The sequence below is a fragment of the Podarcis bocagei genome (assembly GCF_964188305.1).
Source record: "Podarcis bocagei genome assembly, chromosome: 6".
NCBI lineage: Eukaryota > Metazoa > Chordata > Lepidosauria > Squamata > Lacertidae > Podarcis > Podarcis bocagei.
The window spans coordinates 102,822,716-102,849,531 of NC_138130.1; the positions used below are offsets into that span (position 1 = coordinate 102,822,716).

General features: G+C 48.1%; 2 protein-coding genes and 1 long non-coding RNA gene across 3 annotated transcripts in view; 1 reads left to right on the forward strand and 2 right to left on the reverse strand.

The window, feature by feature from the left end:
* Positions 1-20,929, forward strand: part of LOC308588715 (uncharacterized protein) — an 81,366-nt gene extending 60,437 nt beyond the window's left edge. The window contains exons 4-6 of the mRNA XM_081197333.1: positions 12,291-12,373; positions 17,768-17,894; positions 18,312-20,929. Of these exons, the coding sequence (XP_081053459.1) occupies positions 12,291-12,373; positions 17,768-17,894; positions 18,312-20,746 (2,645 nt within the window). The 3' untranslated portion in view covers positions 20,747-20,929. The remainder of the gene's footprint in view (positions 1-12,290; positions 12,374-17,767; positions 17,895-18,311) is intronic.
* The window catches only part of LOC308588810 (uncharacterized protein), a 218,927-nt gene that overhangs the window by 61,064 nt on the left and 131,047 nt on the right, over positions 1-26,816 (reverse strand). The window lies entirely within an intron of this gene.
* Positions 1-26,816, reverse strand: part of LOC308588833 — a 127,399-nt gene that overhangs the window by 48,387 nt on the left and 52,196 nt on the right. The window lies entirely within an intron of this gene.

Here is a 26,816-nt window from a genome sequence, read left to right on the forward strand (position 1 = left end):
AGAGGAGATGGAATGCTAGAAGTGTTCTCCCGGGCAAGGGGAGCTGCTGGGAAATTGAACTACGAGCTCAAAATATTACTTTTAAAAAAAGTTGCTGCCATTATAGCCATTGCAGGCAGAAAGCTGGAGGTCGAGCAGGCCCAGGCTGTGCTGCACCCAAGAGTGGGGGTGAAGGGAGAAGGGAGAAGTGAAGAGACTGAAAGCTTTTTCTTCCCGATGCGTTTCTGGTGCAGCTCTGAATTCCACCTGGTCCGGAATTGTCCAGTAGAGCCACAGGATGTTTTCTTTGGCAACCAGATAACAGGAGCTGCCAAGTGTGGGAAGCCTCAAAAGGTCTCAAGGAAACTGGCAGAGACATGTCGTCACAGTATCGTTTGGCTGCTGCTATGGCAACAGTGAAAAACTGCGACCAGGGCCACGTGCTGAGCTGGGTGATTGTCAGTCGGGCCAGTCACCACCTCATGCCATTGCTATCTAGTGGTTTTTTGTGGAACTGCAAGGCTGTGAAAACTGGAAGAAGTGTAACTCTTGCAGATGGTTCCAAGCGCTATGTCTGGCTCTGTTTATTGTTCTTTTTTACAGGCGGAGATTGAGGCCTATGTCGTTCCAGAGATGCAGTTCTGTTTGTTTTCTGTTTCCTCTCTTGTCCATGTTGGGTTCAAAGTGTGTTTTGAAAATAATGTTTATTCCATTTCCAGAGGTGGGCGACAACTGGTCAGTGTTGAGTGAAAAGACAGGCTGTGCTAGAAATGCCTATTGCAGGTAAAGGTCCCCCTGAGGATGCACAAGCACAGTGTGGTAACCTTCCCATTCATGATGGGTGCCATCATGGCGTTTGGCACCGGAGAATGTCACATGTCAACTGGGGGTACATAAAGAAGGTCCCAGGGTGCACTGAGGGGTGCAAGATGAAGGCATGTGACAAATACCTGGAATGAAGGGTGCCTTCAAGAAAGCCAAGGTTCAGACGTGCTCTTATCCTAGGTCTGACAGAGTAACCACAAAACCTTTTGAGCTAGTCCATGCAGACCTTTGCAGCCCTTTGCCAGTTGCCAGTCTGGGCGGGGCCAAATTTGTGCTATCTCTGGTGGATGATTATTCCAGAAATGGGTGGATTTTCTCTCTGAAGCACAAGGGAGAGGCCGCTGCTTTGGTGGTGAAAGACTGGATAACGGCAGTGAGAACTACTGTTCTTACTGCGGGTCAAGAGCTTTCAATCAGATCGCGGTGGAGAGTTCACCAGGTCTGCGTTGCAGAACTTCTGCCAGAAAGGCATACACCACAGGTTGACTGTAGCAAATTCTCCTCAGGAGAATGGAGTTGCAGAATGCAGGTAGAGAATGCTGCAGGAGGCAACCGAAGCCATGCTCTTTGACACAGGGTTGCCCCAGCGGTTTTGGGTGGAAGCGTGGAAATCCACATTGTTCACTCTGAACTGTTCTTACAGTTCTGTAGTAGGGGACACGCCCTATTTTTTGCTGCACAGCAAGAAGCTGGGCATGTTTAGCCTGGAGAAGAGGAGGTTAAGGGGTGATATGATAGCCATGTTCAAATATATAAAAGGATGTCACATAGAGGAGGGAGAAAGGTTGTTTTCTGCTGCTCCAGAGAAGCGGACACGGAGCAATGGATCCGTGCAGGAAAGAAGATTCCAGCTAAACATTAGGAAGAACTTCCTGACAGTAAGAGCTGTTCGACAGAGGAATTTGCTGCCAAGGTGGAGTCTCCTTCTTTGGAGGTCTTTAAGCAGAGGCTTGACAACCATATGTCAGGAGTGCTCTGATGGTGTTTCCTGCTTGGCAGGGGGTTGGACTCGATGGCCCTTGTGGTCTCTTCCAACTCTATGATTCTATGATGCTATTCTAAGCCCAAGGTGCATTTCTTCTGTGTGTTTGAATGTGAGGCTTGGGTCCTTGTGCCAAACACAGAAAGGGTGGCCCTAGGTCCCAGAGAATGATCCTTTGTGGGTATGAGCCAGGGACCAAGTGGTGGAGATTTGCCTATCCAGAAGGCAATCAGTCTAGGATTCTAGTCAGCAGGAGTGCTGAGTTCTGTGAGCAGAGTGGGTGGAAATGCATACATGGGAATCCAGACATTCTTTCAGGGAGTCTGCTTGACTCTGCTGATGAAGGAAAGGTAGAAACTGATCCTGCTGCTGAGGCTCAGAGTCCCAACCCAGAGCAGGAACAGGAAAGGGCATCTCCTAGAGCTGTTAAGCTAGAGCCAAAGAGTGCTCCTCCTCACCCACAAGTCCAGTTGAGAAATCCAGAATGCGCAGTAAGTCAGAGGGGAGAGCAAGGACACACTAGTTGGCCCTAGTGGGTCAGAGGGCGTACCTGAGGTTGTGCTGAGGTGTTCATCTCACACTACTAAAGGAAAACCACCTGAAAGGTTTGAGGTCACTAGTGTGTGGATTGGTGTGGCTCAGTGTGAACCAGAGAGTATTGAGGAAGTTCAGAAGTTGCCTGAAGAGGAAGCCAGGAAGTGGCAAGAGGCAATGCAGAAGGAAATGAACTCAATGGAGTCTCTAGGTGTGTTCTCCATCACGACGCTGCCAGCAGGCAAGCAGGCCGTGAGCAGCCGCCGGGTTTACCGTCTTAAACCCACAGCAACTGGAGAACCGCAGTACAAGGCTAGGCTGGTAGCCAGAGGGTTTACGCAGTGGAACTGCTGCCTTACACTGAGGTGTATGCTCCTACTTCCAGAAGTAAAAGTCTGTGCATGCTCTTAGCCATTGCTGCACAGAGAGGTCATGAGGTGCATCACTTTGATGTGGATGTAGCCTATTTGAACTCAGACCTCCAGGAGGATCTGTACATGCATCCTCCTCCAGGGCTTGAGAGCAATAGGCCAGATGCAGTGTGGAAGCTTCATAAGTCCATTTACGGTCTGAAGCAATCTGTCAGGAGAGTCACAAGAGGTGGTCTTGATTTTTGTGGATGATACAATCTATGTGGCAAAGACAGGGAAAGAGGTTCAAGGGTTTGCCACAGAGCTTGGAAAACATTTCCAACTCAAAAACCTAGATCCAGTGAAAGTTTACCTAGGTGTCCAGATAGATAGGTCCCAGGACGGAAGCTTCTTGCTCAGTCAGAAAGGCCAGATTGAGCAGTTACTTGAGAAGTTCAGAATGTCTGAATGTGCAGGGGTCAGTACACCCATGGAGACAAGCTACGTGAAAGACAGTCAGCTAGGGGAATGTGCCGAGTTCGAAAACACTGAGATCTTTCAGTCAGCTCTGGGTAGTTTGCCAGTGGAGCAGACCAGACATACGCTAGCATTTGCTACCAATCTGCTCAGCAGGGAAGCTACAAGGCCAAGTGTGAGTGCCTGGAATGGTATCAAGAGGATGCTGGGTTACCTGCAGGATACCAAAGATTTCTGTCTCAAACTGTTGGCTAAGGGTGAAACCAAGCTTACATTCTGGACTGATAGCGACTGGGCGAATCTGGAAGACAGGAAGTCTGTGCCTGGGATGGGAATAAAGTTTGGGGACACTCTAGTTGGGTGGAAGTCCCAAAAGCAGAGTCTCATTGCACTTTCCTCTACTGAAGCTGAATTCAGTGCATTGTCAGAGCTTTGCAGAGAACTAGAGTTTTACACGTGTTTGGTCCAAGAAATCTGCGGGGATTGTTGTTTGCCCGTCACTGTTTGGGAGGATAATCAACCCTGTCTGAAGTTGGCAGAGTCTGGCCAGTTTAAGGCCAGAACCAAACATTTGGACATACGTTTCCAAAATGTGTGTCGGAATGTCCAGTCAGGCTTGGTGATGCTGAAGTACTGTCCAAGCCAGCAGAATCTGGCAGATGGGTTTACTAAACCTTTGAGTTTCCAGAGGCACAGTGAATTCTGTGCAGGGTTGTTTTGGGGGTAAGTGTTGATGCTTACAAGCCCCAGCAGTGCAGGACAAGAGGGGGTGTGAGGAGAATCAGAGCTTACAGGGTTAAAACAGCTCAGAGTCTTGTGTTGTGCCCACTGAGGGGTGGAGATCCCTACATCCGGGATCTGTTATTTGTCTTTCTGCTTTCGTTTTCTGACCAAGACGAAAGGAGTAGCGATATCTGCCGCTCCCAGAACGGATGATTTATTTTTGCTTCTGTACATAAATAAAGCTGCTTAGATTAGAAAGTGGCTGTGTATAGGTGCTGTTTTCTGCATGCTTACACACACAAGCACAAAGCTGTGTTTCTCTGCTACAGGTCCAGGAAGCTGAGTCGCAGCGTAAGAGTACCGGACTCCACAGGCTCTGGATTGCAGAGCCCAACCCCACAGTTCCTAAGGGACCAAAAAGATAATTGCAGCCTGGATACACTTGCCCAATTCAAACTGATTCCAATTAGAATTTATACAGCCCCATGGTTCTCAACTTTTTTTTTGGAATATTTTTAATTAGGAATTTCAACAGCAATTTATAAAAAACACATCATCCTCATTCCCCCCATTTTCCCCTCCCCCCAGAAAGAAAACCTCCCTTCCCACATTATATTGACCTATATCTTGTGCCCATTTAATCATGACTGATTTCACCTCTTCATCTTTTGTTTCCCATTCTAGCAGAATACTATATGCACCTTTCAGCAACTTCCCTTTCCCTTCTACGACTTCCTTTTGAAATCTAGATGTTGTGTAGCGAAATCATTTCTTATTGTCTTCTTGTAACCAACTCTGAAAATGGTCTTTTATTTCCTCGTAATCTCTTCGTTTCCATTTTCCTTCTTGATCCTTTAACAAGTCAGCATAGGTAAGCCACTTTCCTTTCTTTCCAAGTGGTTTGAGCAGTAAAGCTTCATGTGGTGAAAGCCACCAAGGGGGTTGCTGTTCTAACAAATCTTTATATCTCTCCCATACACTCATTAGTGATTTCAAAATTATATGGTTATAAAAACTTTTATGTACCTTCCCTTTCCCATGCCATAAATATGCGTGCCAGCCAAATCTATTGGCATGTCCTTCCAATTCTAATGCTTCTTGCTTTTCCAACTTCACCCAGTCCCTAATCCATATCAGGCATGCAGCTTCATAATATAATTTAAAGTCTGGGAGGACAAAACCGACTCTGTCTTTTATGTCTGTGAAAAACCATTCTAAAAAAGGCAGTTGTTCAAATTAGTCATTTTAACTCTATAAGGGACCATTCCTGTTAAGTCAAAGCATATACACCTTCATGTATCTGCTGTTTAATGGCTCCTGAAGCTTTGTCTTGGCGAAGTGAATTTGAAACCATTTAAAAATGGATAGAGAAGGTTGGCACACTGCAGAGTGCCAGGTGGAACAAGGAAATGTGGTCATAAATTGATCTAATCTCAATACTGGACTCCGCAATAGTCTGATCTATTAGAAAGCTTAAAATGCATGAGAATCCTCCATTGGGGTGTAGGCCATAAGACACTATACATTGAACATAAAAACAGTTATACACAAAAATTGAATCCCCCCTTTGTGGAAATAACATACTGTCAGACACAGCATTCCTACATAATAACACACAACATACTAATGAAATATCAGTTGCCTATCTTGAGGCAACCACGATCTTTTACATATCTTTTCGATCCTGGGGCCCAGAGTCTTGAGGCTTAAAAGGTGAGAGAATGTGCTTGCAATTCAACTTTCCCCCCCTTTGTCAGCCCCCTCCCTGTCAGTCTATATCCTTTGGAAAGAGATAGCTGTGGCCACTCTGGTGTCTTTTGTTGTTGTTGCTGCAGGTAATAAATAGTCTTGTGGTCACGAGGAATTGGGCTGAGGGCTTTCCATCGTTGGGTCTGGGTTGACATCTGTAGAAGGGATATCCTGTAAGCGGGAGGGTGGGGCAGGACTTTTGGGACGTAAAGACACAGTTATAAAGGTAAGAGGTAAAAGCCAAAAAGGGGAGAATCTCCTTGAGTTTTCTTCGGAAGCCGCAAACAATAAAAATATTGGCGAGTTGAGCATTTTATTCATTTCAATATTATTATCACATTTCCATATAATTACGACTGTTATTATATGCTAAAAATACAAAAAAGAAAAATATAAAAGGAAAACAAAAGTAAAAAAGATAGATTACAAGCTAAACAATTTTTTCCAGACAAAAAATAAATGGACTTGACAGAACAACAGCGGGTTGTTGTTGTTTTTTAATAATATTATTAAATAATACAAAGATATCAAAACCACACAGATTGTTACTGGACCGGAACCTTAAGGACTAGGAGGTGAAGGAGGTGATGGTGAAATGGGCACACAATTGTGGCTATCCAATGAAGATGAAAAATGGGGGAAATTATGAAAAAAGACTTAAAATTCACCACATGCTATCTGATTTTTAGATGGTACCTGACCCCATCCAAATCAGTCAAAATAAATAAATATCAGCAATAAATGTTGGAGATTCAGACAAAATGAGGGAACCTTATTCCACATGTGGTGGACATGTCCCCAAAGGGAAAATAAAATAAAATAAATGCTATTTATTTTAAAGAAAACCAAAGCTTTCCTATTTTATATTCTTACAATAAGCATACCAAATGAAAATAAAAGAGTGTTTCTTTACATGACAACAGCGGCTAGGATGTTAATAGCAAAATACTGGAAAATGAGTTAATATCAACCATAGATGAGTGGCAATTAAAGTTGTGCTAGTGCCTTGAAATGGCCACAATGCCAGAACTTCCAAGAGACAGAGATCTACCCCCAGTAATAAAAATCCTGTCAGTAATCTACCCATTGTCTTTGCCCAGAGTTCTTGAGCTTTTCTCAGGGAGCAGTGACCAGAGTTGTGGATCGACCAGTAGATCATTTAACAAATTAAAATTATAAAAATAAATGTGCTATAAAAGTACATACCATATATGAAGTATCCAGATAATGGAACTTTTAACACAGTGGTTTCTTCCATGAACAACAAGTCTTACAATGTATATAGACAGGCGCAGCATTGATTTTAGTTACAGGTGACAGCAATGAGCAGCTGCAAGGTTTTCTTCTTTAAGTGACCCCTTTAAAACAACAAATGTAAAGCAAACTGTATCCATACACAGGTTTGTTAATTTGTTAAAATATGTTGAATTGTGACATTATGGTCATTTATATTACTTAGAATATGTACAACGGATGAAGCCCATGAGAGCGAAACAAAGGCATTATTCCGGAAGTCCTTGTCAACACTGTGGAACTGTAATAGGCTCCAATTTGGACTTTATGAACGTATGTGGAACAGAAACTAGCAGACATTTGGTCTTTTGAATGAACTGATTTATTGGGACTTCCGTCTATATTATTGCAATTTATGTGTTGTTTATGTGCAAGATAAACATTTGATATTGTGATGAGAATATATAGAAGAGTATTGTTTATGTGAATCCACAGACTGTTATGTTTTGTGTGTTTGTACATTCAAGGAACAGCATTCCTGACCCAGATTTTCCACATGAAGTCCCTCAGAGGATTCCCCTTTCAAGCAGGATATGTGAACCTAGGCCAACATGGTCCTCCTCCTCTGGCAGACGGACAACCCCTTCTCCAAAGCCCCTCCCTCCCCCACTTCCCCATGGGGGTCCCCCACACCATCCATCACTCACCAGGATGGCTTTGGGTGTCTCCTGCTTGGAGCATTTCAGGGTTCGGAGCCCCCTGAGCTGAGGTGCCTGGCAGTTCTGAATCACCTCCGGCAGGTACAGCTGATCTTCCTCCAGCAGCTGAAAGGCAAAAGTCAGGCTGTCAGTTCCTCACAAAGGGAGGGCTTCTCCACCTCCGAGAGGGCAGAGTGGGGGGCAAGGAGGGCAGGTCTGAGTCCCTGCTCTTGTTCTCCCCAATACTCACCTCTGAGCAACAGATGTGCAACCGCAGCACATCTGCAAAGAGAAGGACATGGGGACAGGTGAGTCTGTCTCTGAGCTCCTGGCAAGGCTATTCCAAGAGTTTTCTCCTGGATTCCAAGCCCTACTGCAGGGGAGGAGGGACTCCCCAGGCCTTGGGGGTTAAATCCTGGCCTCCTTCAACCAGAATGTGGCTCCCCAGGCCAGGGGTAGGCGAACTAAGGCCTGGGGGCCAGATCCGGCCCAATCGTCTTCTCAATCTGGCCCGTGGACTATTCGGGAATCAGTGTGTTTTTACATGAGTAGAATGTGTCCTTTTATTTAAAATGCCTCTCTGGGTTATTTGTGGGGCATAGGAATTTGTTCAGCCCCCCAAAAAATATAGTCTGGCCCCCTACATGTTCTGAGGGACAGTGGACCGGCCCATGGCTGAAACAGGTTGCTGACCCCTGCCCCAGGCTAAGAAGATGGTCAATATCCACTTCCACTCCACCCTTTTAAAATTTAAATCTCAAAACAGATCCCAACTTTCAGAGCATGTAAACCGCATGAATGGAAAGACCGCTGCTCCACGCACAGAAATAGAACTATACTGTACTTCCTTCTCCCACCTTTAAAATAAACATCTAGGTAATGAAACCGACCCATGTCTGCCTTCCTCCACCAACCTGCACTTCACTCTTCGAGCCAAAAGACAACACTTCCCCGTTCCCAGGTGAAAACACCTGGCCTTTCATTGGTAGAGCCGCCACCACACCTGTGGTGTTTACCTCAGTGTGACGCAAGGACTGAGTGGATGGTGAGATGCTTTCAGCATCAGACACTTGGTGGGTTCTGAAATGACCGTGGAGGCCAGATTCACGACCCTGACGGGCTGGATTCAGGCCACAGGACATAGTTTGAGGACCCCTGGCCTACATTGACTGGCAGCTTCTCCCCAGAGTTTCAGGCAGGGATTTTGTCCAGCCCTTGCAGGAGATGTCAGGGGTTGACCCTGGGACATTCTGCATGCCAAGCAGATGCTCTAGGGCTCCCCATATTTCACTAGTCTTTCAGCGCTATGCTATTAGCAACTGTGGAGATTCCACCTGCCTCTTTCAAAAGGAGAACACTCACCTGGTCAATAGTAGTAGTAGTAGTAATAATAATAATAATTTATACCCGACCCATCTGCTTGGGTTTCCCAGCCACTCTGGGAAGCTTCCAAAAAAATATTAAAATACAATAGTCCATCAAATATTAAAAGCTTCCCTAAACATAATAACAACAACCATCCATTTTCAGTCCATTGAATTAGCAATTAAGCATTTATGGAAAGGGAAATGGCATACTTTTGTATATTAGCATAAAAAGCATGCATAAGAAAGTATTACTCATTTATGATGAGAATAGGATTTATTTCTTTTGAGCCTCGCTTGGTTCCTCCTTGGCAGCCAGTGCGATTGTTTCAGCAGGGCTAGAACTCAGGACCCGCTGCCTTGAGGGACATCTAAGAGCAGTTGGGCAGGGGAAAGGTCTCCCTTGGGAGGTGGTGGACTCTCCTTCCTTGGAGGTTTCTAAGCAGAGATCGGACGGCCATCTGCCATGGATGCTTTAGCTGAGATTCCTGCATTGCTGGGGGTTGTAATAATAATAATAATAATAATAATAATAATAATAATAATAATAATAATAATAATAATAATAATAATAATAATAATTTCTTATTTATACCCCACGCATCTGGCTGGGTTTCCCCAGCCACTCTGGGTGGCTTCCAATAAAACACTAAAATACAATAACCTATTAAACATTAAAAGCTTCCCTAAACAGGGCTGCCTGTTTAGGGAACTAGACCCCTCTTGCTTCGGGTTGGACTAGATGACCCTGGGATCCCCTCCTATCTCTCCACTCCGGAATTCTAGGAGGAGCTTCCTTGCCTCCTGCAAAGCCCTTTTCCCTGCAAGCTGTTCCTCTGGCTTCCACCCAAGGGAGGGAGATGCTCAGAGTCCAGCCAAGAGCCTCACCCCCAAAAGGATATCTGGGCATTGGCGTAGCCAGGGGGGCAGATGCCCCCCTTAATCCATAAAAAATAAGAAGAATCTGAGGTTCTGCCAAGCGAGAGAGGGCTGAGCTGGAGGGACTCGGCTTTGCAAGGGTTAAAGGGAAGTGATCTTCCTTCTTAGAGAGGAGAGGAAGGAAGGGGGGGCTGGTCCTCCAGAGCCAAGGCCCCTCCCTCCCCAGTCCTTTCCTGCAAGGAAGGGGGGGTGTTGCTTTGGTGTCTCTCCTGCAAGGGCTGCATCGCAGCCCCCTCCTGGGATCTGGTGAGTCCATAGCTGTCAACTTTCAGATGTGAAAATAAGGGATCAGCAGCCTGATCCCGGGGACAGTCTACGGGATATCTAAGAATCCAGGATAGCAGCGGGAAACGGCGCTGGAATAAGGGAATTTCCCGCAAAAAAGGGAAGGTTGCCAGCTATGGGTTGAGTCTCCTCTCCCTCCCCCCTGGGGGTCCCAGGGCTGCAGCAGGGGAGGGTGCCTGGGGGGCCGGATCTGCTCATGTGGGGGGGACCCCAAGTCAGGGAGGAGAGGGTCCTGCCAGGGAGGGGCCAGGTCTGCAACGCTCTCCTTCCTGGAGATCAGAGGATCCCTGACGAAATCTCCCTTTTTAAAACAAAGAAGTCCCTGGGATTTTAACTCTGTGTGACGTCGCTCAGCCTCATTGCACAACGGAGGAAACATGTGGAAATGGTTTTCCAAAGCTGGAGGAGGAGGTGGACTAGCCTCCCCCCCCCAAAAAAAAACAACCGGGAGAAAGGAAGGAAAAGTAGGAAAGAGAGGCCAGGAATAAAGAGAGGGATCCCAGACCATAGTCTGGCTGCTGCATTGGAAACCAGTTTGTGTTAAGCTATCTAATAGAATAATAATAAATAAAAAAATCAAGGGAGATGTCTTTGGCCCCACCCACTTGGCCCTCAGGGGGTTGGCCAGATACATTCCTGGCCCTCAGAAGAGAGGAAAAGAGATCTCACCCCAGGAATCCGTCTGGAGACTGGCAGAGAGTGCAGAAAAGGTGACAGAAGCAGGGGAGTGGGTGTGGGGTGAGGGTGGGGGTGAGGGTGGGGGAAGAACTCCTGAGGACCCCCACTAGAGCCAAGCATCTGTTTTTCACAAGATACAAATGACTCCCTTATCATTCGGTTCTGCCTTCATGCATTGACTGGAAACCAGCAGAAACCATGTTGATTAATCTCCCAGAAATCCCTTTAGTTGCCTCCACATTTTGCATTGCTTGAAGACTAGAGACTTATTTCTTCTCCTCTTCCTCCTCTTTCTTTTCAAAAAGATATCTCATGCTCTGGGATGTGGTGCAGTCCAGCCCTGGTTCCCAGCAAGACTCATCCATGCTTGCTCAGGGAAATATTTCTTTTTCTGTCCTACAAATTCTGTAACAGAACAATGTATTTGCTTTGTAGGATTTGCTAGAGCTTCTCATTTAGACGGACAGAACTTGTCAGAAGACCAAAGGGTTCCTTCCGATCTCTCAAAGGCTTCCTGAGAGCACAAATGGATGAGCGAGACTCAGCTGGCCCTGGAACAGGAAGAGGCCATGGCAGCCAAACTGGGAGCAGTGGGGGATTCTGGGAAAACTCTGTGCAGAAGATCCTGGGTGAGGAGGACACCCTCCGCTCAGAGGTGCAGAGCCAGCAGTTGAGGCAGTTCTGCTGCCAGGAGGCCAAAGGACCCCGAGAGGTTTGCAGCCGACTCTACCACCTTGACCATCAGTGGCTGAAGCCAGAAAGGCACACGAAAGCTGAGATGCTGGACCTGGTGATCTTGGAGCAGTTCCTGGCTGTCCTTCCCCTGGAGATGGAGAGCTGGGTGAGGGAATGCGGAGCAGAGACCAGTTCCCAGGCGGTGGCCCTGGCCGAAGGTTTCCTCCTGAGTCAGGCAGAGGAGAGAAAGCAGGTGAGAGAGACTTTCCTCTGGATACTCCCAAGGGGCTCCAAACAGGACAGAAAACATCCCATAATGGTCTGCTGATGGCCCACCCGTTTTCTGGGAAAGTATCCATGGAATGAGATCTCACACCCTTCATGTCTTTGTCATTCTCTTTCTAGCATTTCTCACCTTTCTCTGTTTTGAATCCTTGTTTCTTTTTCAGGGAAAGGATCTCTTTGCAGAAATGGACCTGGATTCCTGTGAGGCAGAGAGGCCTCCATTGGACACCAGAGAGAGGCCACTGGGTAAGGAGGAAGGTGGTTTTTCTCCATTTGGTCCCAACTTTTCTGAGGGTTCTTTTCATCTTGTTTTGGGGGGAGACAGTTGGGAACAAGGGTCCAGAGGAGGGGAGATGTATTTCTGCACAACAAACATATTAAATGGGCACAAACATTCAAATGCTCTCAGCAGGTAAGGATTTCTCAAAGGCCCATCTGTAGTAAGAGATGCCCTGTTTCACCTGTGAGAGAAGCCGGCACTCCTGGCGTCCTGCTTACCTTTTTTCTCTTGCAGGTGACAGAAGGATGCCAGCAAGACCTCCTGATCCGCCTTTTCATTGGGGCAGAAGGGAAGCAGCGGCTGTGGATCCAGATCAGGTCAGGGGAAGCTGCCTTGTGGGGACAGAGGCTGAGGGATGGAGCAATGTCATGGACTTGTTGGGCACAGAGGAATGTTGGGAGGAAGCAGCCGGGGAACCAGGAAGGGAAGACGGCTCAGAGCCCAAGAAGTGGAGGTGGAGGAAGGATGAGCGGTCAGAGGGGCAAGAGGGAGAAGGCTGGGAAGAGGAGGTGTCAGAAGCTGAAGGGGTAACAGGGCTTAGTGAGCTGGGAGACTCTGTGGCAGAATGCAGTGCAGAATCAGAGGCAGAAGAGGAAGGAGGCGAGTGGAAGAGGAAGGTCGAGAGGCTGAAGTGAGTCAGGAGAAGGAGGAGCCACCGGGGGCTCCCTCTCCTTTTGCCAGAAGCCACCCTCCCTGCTTGTCTTTCAGACCCAGGAGACCCCCTGCAATGCAGGAATCTCTGCTAGATCATGCTAGAGACAGATGGCCATCCAAAAGAGGCTTATTTTATTTCTAGATTGATCACTGAATGCTCAGATTGGTTTCTAAGCAGTGAACAAATCAGACCAAATAGTGGCCTGGATTCACCTAACCAGCCCCATCAACTGCAAAATGGGGCTTGCCCCACATTCCTCCCCCTCTCCATGCCCCCATGAACGCCTGGTATTTGGCTCTAGGGCATTGGGAGGGAACTCCCCAGAACAGCTCACGAGGAGAGGAGAAAGTGGATCCTTCCATTGGGGAAACTGGAATGCTTGCATAGGCAGAATGACTTGAAAAACACAAGGTGGAGTACCACCTATTTGCACAAAGACAAATACCCATAATTAAAACTTATAATAAAATAAGGATCCATAAATAAAATGTGCAGCAAAGCAATCCTATTGAAACAACTCCGCTGTGTGAGTGCCTGAGGGCCCTGCTCCTGTCACTCATCACCTGGCCCAGGGCGGGGCCTGAAGCCTCATGACGGTTGTTGCTGCTGCTCCTGCTGGCCAGGAGGACTTGGAGCGGCGCAATGTTCTTTTTAAAATGTTTTAAAATGTTTTTTAAAATTTTTTAATCTTTTTAAAAATTTTCTTTTCCCCCCTTTTGATTACTATTTTTGTGGGGGGTGGTATGGATTTTAAGACCAGACCATGTCATTACAGAGGAGGCAGGTTTAGTCGTTGTTTGAGGACTATCCCTGCCTCCGGGTCGGGTCCTGACTGGATGGATACTAGAATCAGCAAGCGATACCCACATGACCTGAAGGTGCTGCTGTGCAATGCCAGGTCAATGATTCATAAAGCCACTGCCATTTTTTAAAAAAATTTTCTTTTCCCCCTTTTGATTACTTTTTTTGTAGGGGGTGGGATGGATGTTTGGTTGGGTTTGGGAATTTGTTTGATTTTAATGTGTTTGTAATTTTTACAGTTATTTGTTTGTATTGTTTTATTTTGGGTTCTTTCTTTTCTTTAAGGGTTTTATTTTGTTCTTAAGGGGGGGGGTCAGGGCTGCCGGGGAGTGGGTCCCAGCCCACAAAATAGCTGGGGCATGTTCCATGGGGGGGATGCACTGGGACAACCGATCTCAGTGATCAGGGTTAGGAGGAGTTACGCTAAGACCAGACCATGTCATTACAGAGGAGGCTGGTTTAGTCGTTGTCTGAGGACTATCCCTGTCTCTGGGTCTGGTCCTGACTGGACGGATACTAGAATCAGCAAGCGATACCCACATGACCTGAAGGTGCTGCTGTGCAATGCCAGGTCAATGATTCATAAAGCCACTGCCATCCATGACTTGATCATGGATGGAGGACTTGACCTGGCATGTGTAACAGAGACTTGGTTGGATGAAACAGATGGGCCTGCCCTTGCCGCTGCTTGCCCACCAGGTTTCTCTTATGCACAGCAACCCAGGCCTTGTGGGCAGGGAGGGGGGGTTGCAGTGACATGGTCAGATCACTTCCTGGTGCAAAAGGACTTCTCCGCTACCCTTCCCCTCTGCAGTGAGGTGGGACCGATTCAGATGGATCCAGATTGAATGGATCCAAATGGTTTCCAGAGAGTGGTAGGGGATGCTTTATCCCATGTTGATGGCCTTTCAGCTGATTCCCTGGTGGCCCGCTGGAATGTGGAGTTAACCAAGGCTATTGACTGTTTGGCTCCGAAGCGCCCTCTTCGATTGTATGGAGCCCGGAGAGCCCTGTGGTTTTCCACGGATCTGAGGGCAATGAAACAATCGCTGAGACGGCTAGAGCTCTGGTGATGGATAACTCATTCTGAAGCTGACCGGACACGGGTTAGAGCTCAATGTCGAGCCTACCAAGTGGCGGTAGCAACAGCAAAGAAGACTTTCTTCGCCGCCTCTATTGCATCTGCAGAAAACAGCAGCAGGAGACTTTTTCAGGTGGTTCGCAATTTAGTGGAACCACCTGCTACATCGGGGCCCAGTATGGGCCACATGATCTCCTGCAATGATTTTGCAAAGTTTTTTGCAGATAAAGTCGCTCAGATTCAGGAAGAGGTAGACTCCACCGTGGGAGCAGGGCCGGGGCAGGAGAGTGCTAGTGTCCTGTCTAGTCAAGTTGCATGGGATCAGTTCCAATCTGTTACCTCCAAGGATGTGGACAGGATCCTTGGACGAGTGAAACCAACCACCTGTCTCCTTGATTCTTGCCCATCCTGGCTTATAAAAGCTAGCCGGGAAGGGCTGGGCGATGGGCTTCGTGGGGTCGTGAATGCTTCTCTCTGTGAGGGAGCCTTCCCAGACCCACTGAAAGAGGCGGTTATCAAACCGCTTATTAAAGAACCATCTTTAGATGCTGCCAATATGGCTAACTATCGCCCAGTCTCAAATCTTCCATCCTTGGGCAAGGTGATTGAGTGAGTGGTTGCTGAACAACTCCAGGCACGCCTGGAAGAAGTGCACCATTTGGATCCCTTCCAGTCGGAGTTCAGGCCTCATCATGGGACTGAAACTGCCTTGGTTGCACTGGTTCGATGTTCTCCGGCGGGCTAGGGACAAAGGCGAGAGCTGTTTCCTAGTTCTGTTGGATCTCTCAGCGGCGTTTGATACCATCGACCATATCATTCTGGACCATCTTGAGGGGCTGGGAGCTGGGGCCACTGTCATACAGTGGTTCCACTACTTCCTCCTGGGCCGTGTTCAGAAAGTGGTGGTGGGGGATGAGTGTTCAGACCCCTGGGCTCTCACTTGTGGGGTGCCTCAGGGTTCTGTCCTCTCCTCCATGCTTTTCAACATCTACATGCAGCCGCTGGGAGAGATCATCAGGGTGTTTGGGCTGGGTGTTCATCAGTATGCAGATGATACCCAGCTCTACCTCTCTTTCAAATCGGAACCAGTGAAGGCGGTGAAATTTCTGTGTGAGTGTCTAGAGGCGGTTGGAGGATGGATGGCGGCTAACAGATTGAGGTTGAATCCTGACAAGACAGAAGTACTTTTTTGGGGGGACAGGAGGCGTGGTGTGGAGGATTCCCTGGTCCTGAATGGGGTAACTGTGCCCCTGAAGGACCAGGTGCGCAGCCTGGGAGTCATTCTGGACTCGCAGCTGTCCATGAGGGCACAGGTCAATTGTGTGTCCAGGGCAGCTGTTTATCAGCTCCATCTGGTATGCAGGCTGAGACCCTCCCTGCCCGCAGACTGTCTCTCCAGAGTGGTGCATGCTCTGGTTATCTCTCGCTTGGACTACTGCAATGCGCTCTATGTGGGGCTACCTTTGAAGGTGACCCGGAAACTACAACTAATCCAAAATGCGGCAGCTAGACTGGTGACTGGGAGCGGCCGCCGAGACCATATAACACCGGTCTTGAAAGACCTACACTGGCTCCCAGAACGTTTCTGAGCACAATTCAAAGTGTTTCTGCTGACCTCGAAAGCCCTAAACGGCCTCGATTATCTGATAATAATTATCAGATAATGGAGGCATATAATTTGGACAAGAAAATTGGCTTCCAGGTGGAAAAATCAAAATTAGAAACAGAACTGTTAGAACCCAAAACTAAGATTTTGTCAAAGATGTATAACTTGCTGCTGAAATGGAATACTCAGGATGAAACGGTGAAATCTGCTGTGATTAAATGGGCACTAGATGTTGGACATAACATTATGTTTGCTGACTGGGAACAGTTATGGACCACAGGTATCAAGTTTACGGCATGCAATGCCTTAAGAGAAAATATTTTGAAGATGATATATAGGTGGTACATGACCCCAGTCAAGCTTGCAAAAATCTATCATTTGCCCGATAATAAATGTTGGAAATGTAAAGAAACTGAAGGTACATTCTTTCACCTTTGGTGGACATGCCCAAGGATTAAGGCTTTCTGGGAAATGATCTATAATGAAGTGAAAAAGGTATTTAAATATACCTTCCTGAAGAAACCAGAGGCCTTCCTTCTGGGCATTGTCAGCCAATTGGTGCCAAAGAAGGATAGAACTTTTTTTATGTACGCCACAACAGCAGCAAGAATACTCATTGCAAAGTATTGGAAGACACAAGATTTACCCACTTCGGAAGAATGGCAGACGAAGGTGATGGACTATATGGGATTGGCAGAAATGACTGGCAGAATCCGAGACCAGGGAGAAGAGTCGGTGGAAGAGGATTGGAAGAAATTTAAAGACTATCTACAGAAATATTGTAAAATTAATGAATGTTAGAATGATGTTGGATAGAAATTAAGTGGTTTCCAGCTGTAATGCTTTAAGAGAATATGAAAAAGGGGTTATAAATAGGTTTAAATCTAATGGTAAGGATTTGCTGAACCAACAATTTGAAGTGGAATACAAAAAAGGGAGGTATGAAGAGGTCTGGGAAACAAGCTAAAGGAAAATAAGTAATGGAAATTCTGTGTATTTTTAACTATTTTTATTTTGTATTTTTGTTATTTTTTTCATTTTTACTGTAATATTTTAAAAAATCTTAATAAATATCTTATAAAAAAGAAAGAAAGCCCTAAACGGCCTCGGTCCTGTATACTTGAAGGAGCGTCTCCACCTCCATCATTCTTCCCAGACACTGAGATCCAGTGCTGAGGGCCTTCTGGCGGTTCCCTCCCTGCGAGAAGCCAAGTTACAGGGAACCAGGTACAGGGCCTTCTCGGTAGTGACACCCGCCCTGTGGAACGCCCTCTCACCAGATGTCAAAGAGAAAAATAACTACCAAACTTTTAGAAGACATCTAAAGGCAGCCCTGTTTAGGGAAGCTTTTAATGTTTAATAGCTTATTGTATTTTAGTGTTTTGTTGGAAGCCGCCCAGAGTGGCTGGGGAAACCCAACAAGATGGGCGGGGTATAAATAATAAATTATTATTATTATTATTATTATTATTATTATTATTATTATTAAACAGGAAAGAAACAACAGAGCATTGTGTAGCAGATCATATTTCTGCTGTCTCAGAGGAAGACATTTCCTTTTTTTTTAGGGTCCAGTGTGCTTTGAAGATATCGCTGTTCGTTTCACGGATGAGGAGTGGGCGTTGCTGGATCCTGACCAGAGAGCTCTGCATAAGGACGTCATGGAGGAGAATCGTGGGATTGTGGCCTCTCTTGGTAAGGCTCCCTGTGGGATCGTCATATCTGCCTGGAGATTTAAAAAATACCTCTATGTGACCAACCTCATATATTTTCACAGAGTTCAACAGCGCCCCCTATAACACCTGGGAACATAACACCCCCACAATAAACAGTAACTTACAGTTTTTTCTTTGAACAATCTTCTTCAAAATATTCCTTTCTTTACCACGATTGGGCTGGTGTGAACTTCCCAGGCCATCTTCAGTGTCAGCTTCAACCTTCCACAATTTTGACCACTACTATATATCAGACAAAACAACAAGTCTTCAGAATCTAATAATAAATATGTTGGTAAAATGACAAACAACACAGGTAATGAACACACACCCAACTCCCTTCATTTCTTCTCCATTTGTTCCTGAGGCTCTTAATCCCTTTTTGTCTCCATTGCAGATTCTGATGAATTGGAAATTGAGAGCAAAGGTGACCACGATAAAATCCTGAGGGAGGAGAAGCCACGTAAAAATTTGGAGTGTGGAGAAAGCTGCAGTCAGAGCTCCCATTCCACTTCCCATCAACAAAATCTCATTGGAAAGAAACTCTATCAGTGCATGGAATGTGGAAAGAGCTTCAGTCAGAGCTCCGATCTCACTAAGCACCAGAGAATTCATACAGGAGAGAAACCCTATCATTGTGTGGAATGTGGAAAGAGCTTCAGGACGAAGGACATTCTAACGTCTCATCTAAGAATTCATACAGGGGAGAAACCCTATCAGTGTGTGGAATGTGGAAAGACCTTCAGTCAGAGCTCCTCTCTCATCACCCATCAAAGAATTCATACAGGGGAGAAACCCTATCAGTGTGTGGAATGTGGAAAGACCTTCAGTCAGAGCTCCTCTCTCATCACCCATCGAAGAATTCATACAGGGGAGAAACCCTATCAGTGTGTGGCATGCGGAAAGAGCTTCAGGGGGAGCTCCGAATTCACTTTACATCAAAGAATTCATACAGGGGAGAAACCCTATCAGTGTGTGGAATGTGGAAAGAGCTTCACAGGTAGTTCCTCTCTCACTTCCCATCAAAGAATTCATACAGGGGAGAAACCCTATAAGTGCGTGGAATGTGGAAAGAGCTTCAGTCAGAACTCCCATCTCACTTCCCATCAAAGAATTCATACAGGGGAGAAACCCTATCAGTGTGTGGAATGTGGAAAGAGCTTCACTGATAGCACCTCTCTCACTTATCATCAAAGAATTCATACAGGGGAGAAACCCTATCAGTGTGTGGAATGTGGAAAGAGCTTCACTGATAGCACCTCTCTCACTTTCCATCAAAGAATTCATACAGGGGAGAAACCATATCAGTGCGTGGAATGTGGAAAGAACTTCAGGAAGAGTTCCAATCTCACTAAGCATCAGAGAATTCATACAGGGGAGAAACCCTATCAGTGTGTCAAATGTGGAAAGAGCTTCACTGAAAGCTCCTCTCTCACTTCCCATCAAAGAATTCATACAGGGGAGAAACCCTATAAGTGTGTGGAATGTGGAAAGAGCTTTAGTCACAACCACAGCCTCACTTTCCATCAAACAATTCATACAGGGGAGAAACCCTATCAGTGTGTGGAATGTGGAAGGAGATTCAGGAAGAGCTCCTCTCTTACTTCCCATCAAAGAATTCATACAGGGGAGAAACCCTATAAGTGTGTGGAATGTGGGAAGAGCTTCACTCACAGCCACAGTCTCACTTTCCATCAAACAATTCATACAGGGGAGAAACCCTATCAGTGCGTGGAATGTGGAAAGAACTTCAGGAAGAGCTCCTCCCTTACTTCCCATCAAAGAATTCATACAGGGGAGAAACCCTATCAGTGCATGGAATGTGGAAAGAGCTTCAGAAATAGCTCCTCTCTCACTTCCCATCAAAGAATTCATGCAGGGGAGAAACCCTATCAGTGTGTGGAATGTGGAAAGAGCTTCACTGATAGCACCTCTCTCACTTATCATCAAAGAATTCATACAGGGGAGAAACCCTATCAGTGTGTGGAATGTGGAAAGAGCTTCACTGATAGCACCTCTCTCACTTTCCATCAAAGAATTCATACAGGGGAGAAACCATATCAGTGTGTGGAATGTGGAAAGAACTTCAGGAAGAGTTCCAATCTCACTAAGCATCAGAGAATTCATACAGGGGAGAAACCCTATCAGTGTGTCAAATGTGGAAAGAGCTTCACTGAAAGCTCCTCTCTCACTTCCCATCAAAGAATTCATACAGGGGAGAAACCCTATAAGTGTGTGGAATGTGGAAAGAGCTTTAGTCACAACCACAGCCTCACTTTCCATCAAACAATTCATACAGGGGAGAAACCCTATCAGTGTGTGGAATGTGGAAGGAGATTCAGGAAGAGCTCCTCTCTTACTTCCCATCAAAGAATTCATACAGGGGAGAAACCCTATAAGTGTGTGGAATGTGGGAAGAGCTTCACTCACAGCCACAGTCTCACTTTCCATCAAACAATTCATACAGGGGAGAAACCCTATCAGTGCGTGGAATGTGGAAAGAACTTCAGGAAGAGCTCCTCCCTTACTTCCCATCAAAGAATTCATACAGGGGAGAAACCCTATCAGTGCATGGAATGTGGAAAGAGCTTCAGAAATAGCTCCTCTCTCACTTCCCATCAAAGAATTCATACAGGGGAGAAACCCTATCAGTGTGTGGAATGTGGAAAGAGCTTCACATGTAGCTCCTCTCTCACTTCCCATCACAGAATTCATACAGGGGAGAAACCCTATCAGTGCGTGGAATGTGGAAAGAGCTTCAGTCAGAGGGCCAATCTTACTTCCCATCAAAGAATCCATACAATGGTCAGAAAAACCATTATACAGCTTTAGGAACCAGGCAGACGCGCCTTTTTAACCAGGCTTTTGGCTGATTGACATCTAATGCCTTTTAATATGTGGTGTGTTTTTTTGTTTCTTGGTTTTTTTATGTTGTAACCATCCTGAGACCTGGGTGTAGGGAATAGGGGCCTAGGGGTCTTTGCCCCACCCCCAATAAAATATTTAAGGATGCCACCCCCCAGTTTTTGGTGTGTTTTTTTTCAAACACAACCTTTTATTCTTCTGCAACTTGCCATACAATTTCTCTTTCAATTTGCCCTCTTAAAAAATAAAAAAATAAACTCACAAAGGTCACGAAGAAAACAAAATACCGTGGTGCCTCGCAAGACGAAATTAATTCGTTCCGCAAGTTTCTTCTTCTTGCGAGTTTTTCGTCTTGCGATGCACGGTTTCCCATAGGAATGCATTGAAAATCAATTAATGCGTTCCTAGGGAAACCGACTTCAGACCAGGTCCGGGGACAGTCTGTCCCCCGACCTCTTCTGAAGGCTGGGGGGGGACAAGGGCTTTTCTTCCCACCCCCAGCATTTTAAAAAACCCCGGGACAGCGGAGGGCTTCAGTTCCTCACTGCTGAGAGTGCAGAGTGGGGGGCAAAGAGCCCTGGCAGCGGGAGGAAGGTCTGAGGGATCCTCTCCCTACTCTTGTTTCCTCCAATACTCACTATTATGGTAAGCTGGAATAGAACTGACTGCGAACAGCTCAGCCGGCCTGTATTTATAGGCAGCCGGCTGTCAACATTGTAACCACAACAGCCCAGAGTTCCCGCCTAAAATAACTGCCGCGGACCTGAGTGAAAACTATCTACAGACCTGAGTGAAAACTATATACAGTATCCCCCTGTTGGCCCAGGGTGAAACTACACTACATAACACCCCTCCCCACCGAGATAAGGCGTTAGTTACAATCGTAATGGTTTCCCTATATACAGCACTACGCGTAATGGTTCCATTAAGCACAAAAGCATATCGGTTACATTTCCCATATTTAGACCAACAGTGATACCTGTCCAACAACATAGTCCTTTAAATAAGTTGGGCGCTTGGAAACTCTGCCAGACCGCCGGGGACTGGTAGCCAAGTCCGGAGGGCCACACAGTTCTCGCTGAGGCTGTGGTGCGACCCTAGGTGGCGTTGGAACCAACTCCCTTGGATCCGCTGCTGTGGGTGGAGCCTCCGCAAGTGGAGTGGTCTGAGTCTGTTCTGAAACGGCTTGGTTCGGCTCCACACTGGCAGTTTGCGAGGGAGGTGTAGGTGGGGCCTCGCCATCTGTACGTGTCTCTTCTGGAGCCGCAAGCGCAGTTGGGGGCACCTCGGTAGTGTCCAAGTCCCCAACCCTGCGCCTAAGCTGGTCTATGTGCCGTCGCCACAAGCGTCCGTCTTCGAGTGCCACCTGGTACGAGCGAGGTCCAGTGACTCCCACTACTGTGGCTGGCACCCAAGGGATGTCCCCCACATAGTTCCGAGCAAAGACCTGGTTTCCTGGGACAAATGACCGTGGTGCATTGGCACAGCCTGGGGGTTCAGCCACGGCAAAGTCTGGGTGTAGCCGGTCGAGCGGTGACCTGAGGCGGCGGCCCATAAGCAGTTCAGCAGGACTCCTCCCTGTGGCCGCATGAGGGGTGATGTGTTGCACGAACAAGTATTCGGCGACCCGCTCATGCCAGTCTCCCCGGTCCAGGCGCGCCAGTGCCTCTTTTGTCGAGCGCACCATTCTTTCCGCTTGCCCGTTGCTGGATGGATGAAAGGGTGCCGTTAGGGCATGGCGGATGCCCAGTCCCAAAAGATACCGCTCAAACGTGCCTGACGTGAACTGCGGTCCGTTGTCAGAGACAAGGACATCAGGACACCCATGCGTTGCAAACAGGCCTCGCAGCACCCGGATGACAGCTTCGGTAGTGGTGGAGGGCATCAGGGCGACCTCCAGCCATTTGGAATAGGCGTCCACCACTACCATAAAGGTCCGGCCGTGAAAAGGGCCAGCCAGATCGATGTGCACCCTCGACCAGGGTGTCTTTGGCGTCTCCCAGGTGTGTCCCTTAGCTGCCGGTGGTGCAGGCCTCGACTCCTGGCACGCTTGACAGGCAGACACCCAGGCAGTGATGGCATCGTCCATATTAGGCCACCAGACGTAACACCGAGCCAACGCCTTCATTTTGACAATTCCCGGGTGGCCAACGTGCAGAGCCTCCAGGAGGCGCTGACGGAGTCCCTGGGGAATCACGACGCGGTCTCCCCACAGCAGGCAGCCACGATGAGCTGAGAGTTCATGTTGTCTGGTTGCGAAGGGCTGGAACTCCGATGCAAAAGGCCCTTGTGGCCACCCCCTCCACACCCAGTTGAGCACCCGGCTGATGGTGCGATCCTGGGCAGATGCGGAGGCCACAGTGGCAGCCGATACAGGCGCTGCCGGAAGATCCTCAATCAGAAGGAGCGATGAAGCTGGAGCCGGGTCTTCCACAAATGCTGGAAGAGGGCAACGGCTGAGGGCGTCGGCATGGCCCATCGATTTCCCCGGGCGATGGATGAGCCGGTAGTGGTAGGCAGCCAGGAAAACAGTCCATCGCAGCATGCGTGGTGAGAGGACCGGTGGAGTTGGACGATCACCGGCGAGGAGGCCCAGGAGTGGCTTGTGGTCAGTGATGAGGTCAAAAGTCCTGCCATAGAGGTATTCATGGAACCTCTTCACTCCAGCCACAAGTGCCAATGCCTCCTTGTCGAGCTGGCTGTAATTCCGTTCCGTCGGAGATAGTGTCCTGGAAAAGTAGGCGAGCGGTGCTTCTCTTCCATCTGGAAAACGGTGACTAAGGACAGCACCGATGCCAAAAGGTGAGGCGTCGCAGGCAGGGACCAGCGGCCTGGATTCACTGTACTGTACCAGCACACTGCCTGAAGAAAGGAGAGCCTTGACCGCGTTGAAGGCCGCCGTCTCCCGATGACCCCAGGCCCAAGGCGTCTTAGTGCTAAGGAGTCGGTGAAGAGGCTCAGCCACTGTGGCTTTGTGGGGCAGGAACATGTTATAAAAGTTCAGCAGCCCCAGGAATGCCTGCAACTCCGTTTTGTTCTTTGGGGTGGGGGCCTGCTGGATAGCGCGGATCTTGGATGTGGTTGGATGAAGACCGGAGGCATCGATAAGATAGCCCAGGAACTCTACCTGTGGAACGGCGATCTGGCACTTCTCCCTCTTTACCTTGAGCCCGGCCTCCTGGAACCTGGTCAGCACGGCACGGAGGCGCTCGAACAGCTGCTGGTGTGAGTCTGCAGACACCAAGACGTCATCAAAATATGGTACCACGCCCGGAAGCCCTTGCAGGAGACGCTCCATAAGGCTTTGGAAGATGCCAGGAGCCACACTCACCCCGAACTGCAACCGGCGGCAACGGAATGCCCCCCGGTGGGTGACGATCGTCTGGGCTTCAGCAGTGGCATCATCGACTGGCAGTTGTTGATAGGCTTGGGCAAGGTCCAGCTTAGTAAAGACCTTACCCTCACCCAGGGAATGCAGCAGGTGTTGGACAACAGGAACCGGATAAGCGTGCTGCTGAAGTGCCTTGTTGATCGTGCACTTGTAGTCAGCGCAGATTCTCACCGACCCATCTGGCTTGACAGGCGTGACGATGGGGGTTTCCCACTTTGCGTGGTCAACCGGCTCCAAAACTCCTTGGGCGATCAGTTTGTCCAGTTGTTCGTCCACCTTAGCCTTGAGAGCAAAGGGAACCCGGCGAGGCTTTAGCTTGATGGGGGCGACTTGTGGATCAAGGCTAAAGGAGATGGGCGTACCTGTATATTGGCCCAAGGTGCCGTCAAAAACCTCGGCAAAGTCTTTGACCAGACCCTCAGTCTCTGCGTTAGAGATGCAGTTGATGCCGGTGACTTCCAGGCCGAGGGCATCAAACCAGTCTAGCCCTAGGAGGCTTGGCCGCTGACCTTCGACCACCACCAACCGGAGCAGGCCCGAAAAATCCTTGAAGGCGATCCGGAACCGGCCAACGCCTACCACGGGAATGTCGTTTCCCTGGTAGTCTCTCAGGTGTACGCGGTGAGAGTCGAGTTGCCTTTTGGACACTCTGGGTACCAGTCTTTTGATGGTGCTCCATGACACGATGGACAGGGCAGACCCGGTGTCGATCTCCATGTCACATGGAGCTCCTTCAATGAGCACTGTGACGTTCAGCTTGCGTCGCGTAGGCGAGTCGGTTTGGCCAATCGTGGTTCCAGACGGGCAGCGGCAGTTGGTGAGAGCGAAACAACTTTCCTTGGCAGACTGGAGTGAAGACTTGGACTTGCGAGTCGATGAAGGGGGGGTGTCAGACGGAGCCGATCGGCAGACCTTAGCGATGTGGCCCCTTCTGGAACACTTCCTACAGATGGCGTCTCTGAATCGACACTTGGCACGGGAATGGTTGCCTCCGCAGCCAGCACATTCCGGTTGGCCCTTGGACCTCTGTTGGAACTTCCTGCGCTCCCGCTTTGTCTGGTGCACGTCATCGTCTTCACTGGAGGATGCCTCCTCACTGCTGGCCTCTTCATGATGCACCGGAACTGGTTCCCTAGCAAGACGCGGGCTGCTGGACTTGCGGATCTCCTGGGCGGAGCGTTCAGCAGCTTCTGAGGCCACAGCTTCCTCAATGGCTTTCTGTAGCGTGAGGTCTGGCTTGGCTAGGAGGCGCCGTTGCAGATGGATGTCCCGGACCCCGCAGACGATTCGATCCATCAGGGCATCGTCTAAGTCTCGGAACTCACAGTGCATTGCAGCCTGTCGCCGGGCGGTGGTGTAGTTGTTGATTGACTCCCCCTCTGCCTGGTTCCGGTGGTAGAACGCATGGCGGGCAGCAATCTTGGACGGCTTTGGTGCGTAGTGGTTGCGGAGCTTCTCTTGGATCGTGTCCCATGGTGTTGCCTGGACTGCTTCAGGCGCAACCAACGCTCGGGCCGTCTCAAACACCTCAGGCCCACAGAGGCTGAGGAATAGGCCCCGCTTCCGATCCTTTGATACTGCTGTCAGCTCGTTAGCTTGGAGGTAGCAGTCGAACCGAGCGAGGTAGGAGTCCCATGATTCAGAGGCTGGCGCAAACGGCGGTAGAGGCACAAGTGAAGCCATGATTCCGATGCCGGCGTGAAGGGCGATGGATGGAACACAGTGCTCTAGCCAGAACAGTCAGCTCTGAATTGGTTCTGCCCAGTGATTTCGCTCAGTGATTTCACTCTGTGATTCAGCTCAGTGATTCAGCTCAGTTCAGAGGCTGGCCGCATCTGGCTGTGCTCTGGTGTCCATCCATCCCACCTTCGTCGCCAGAGTTAAGTCGTGGGTAGACATAGCAGCCGGCACAGCGATTTCTTCAAGTAGCTCTTTATTATGGTAAGCTGGAATAGAACTGACTGCGAACAGCTCAGCCGGCCTGTATTTATAGGCAGCCGGCTGTCAACATTGTAACCACAACAGCCCAGAGTTCCCGCCTAAAATAACTGCCGCGGACCTGAGTGAAAACTATCTACAGACCTGAGTGAAAACTATATACAGTATCCCCCTGTTGGCCCAGGGTGAAACTACACTACATAACACCACTACTAACCCAAAATGGCCGCCTGCAAGTCTGTGGTCCTTGTCACCATAGCAACCCCACCCACCCCGGACCTGGGCCACCTGGCTCCACCTATTGGGAGATGATCTATAATGAAATGAAAAAAAAGTTACAGGTAGCCATGTTGGTCTGCCATAGTCAAAATAAAAAAATTCCTTCTAGTAGCACCTTAAAGACCAACTAAGTTAGTTCTTGGTATGAGCTTTCGTGTGCATCCACACTTCTTCAGAATGAAAAAAAAGGTTTAAGATAGCCTTTGTTAAAAGACCAGAAGCGTTTGTATTAGGTTTTTTAGGGCAGGATTTACCAAAACATAAGAAAAATCTATTCATGTATGCGACAGCAGCAGCCAGAATTTTACTAGCTCAAAGATGGAAAGGCGATGAAATACCAGCGAAAGAACACTTAATTTTAATATAAAAGGAATACAAATTTATAAGCAAAAGAAACAGAGGTGTTATAAACCAGTAAGGGAAGTTGGG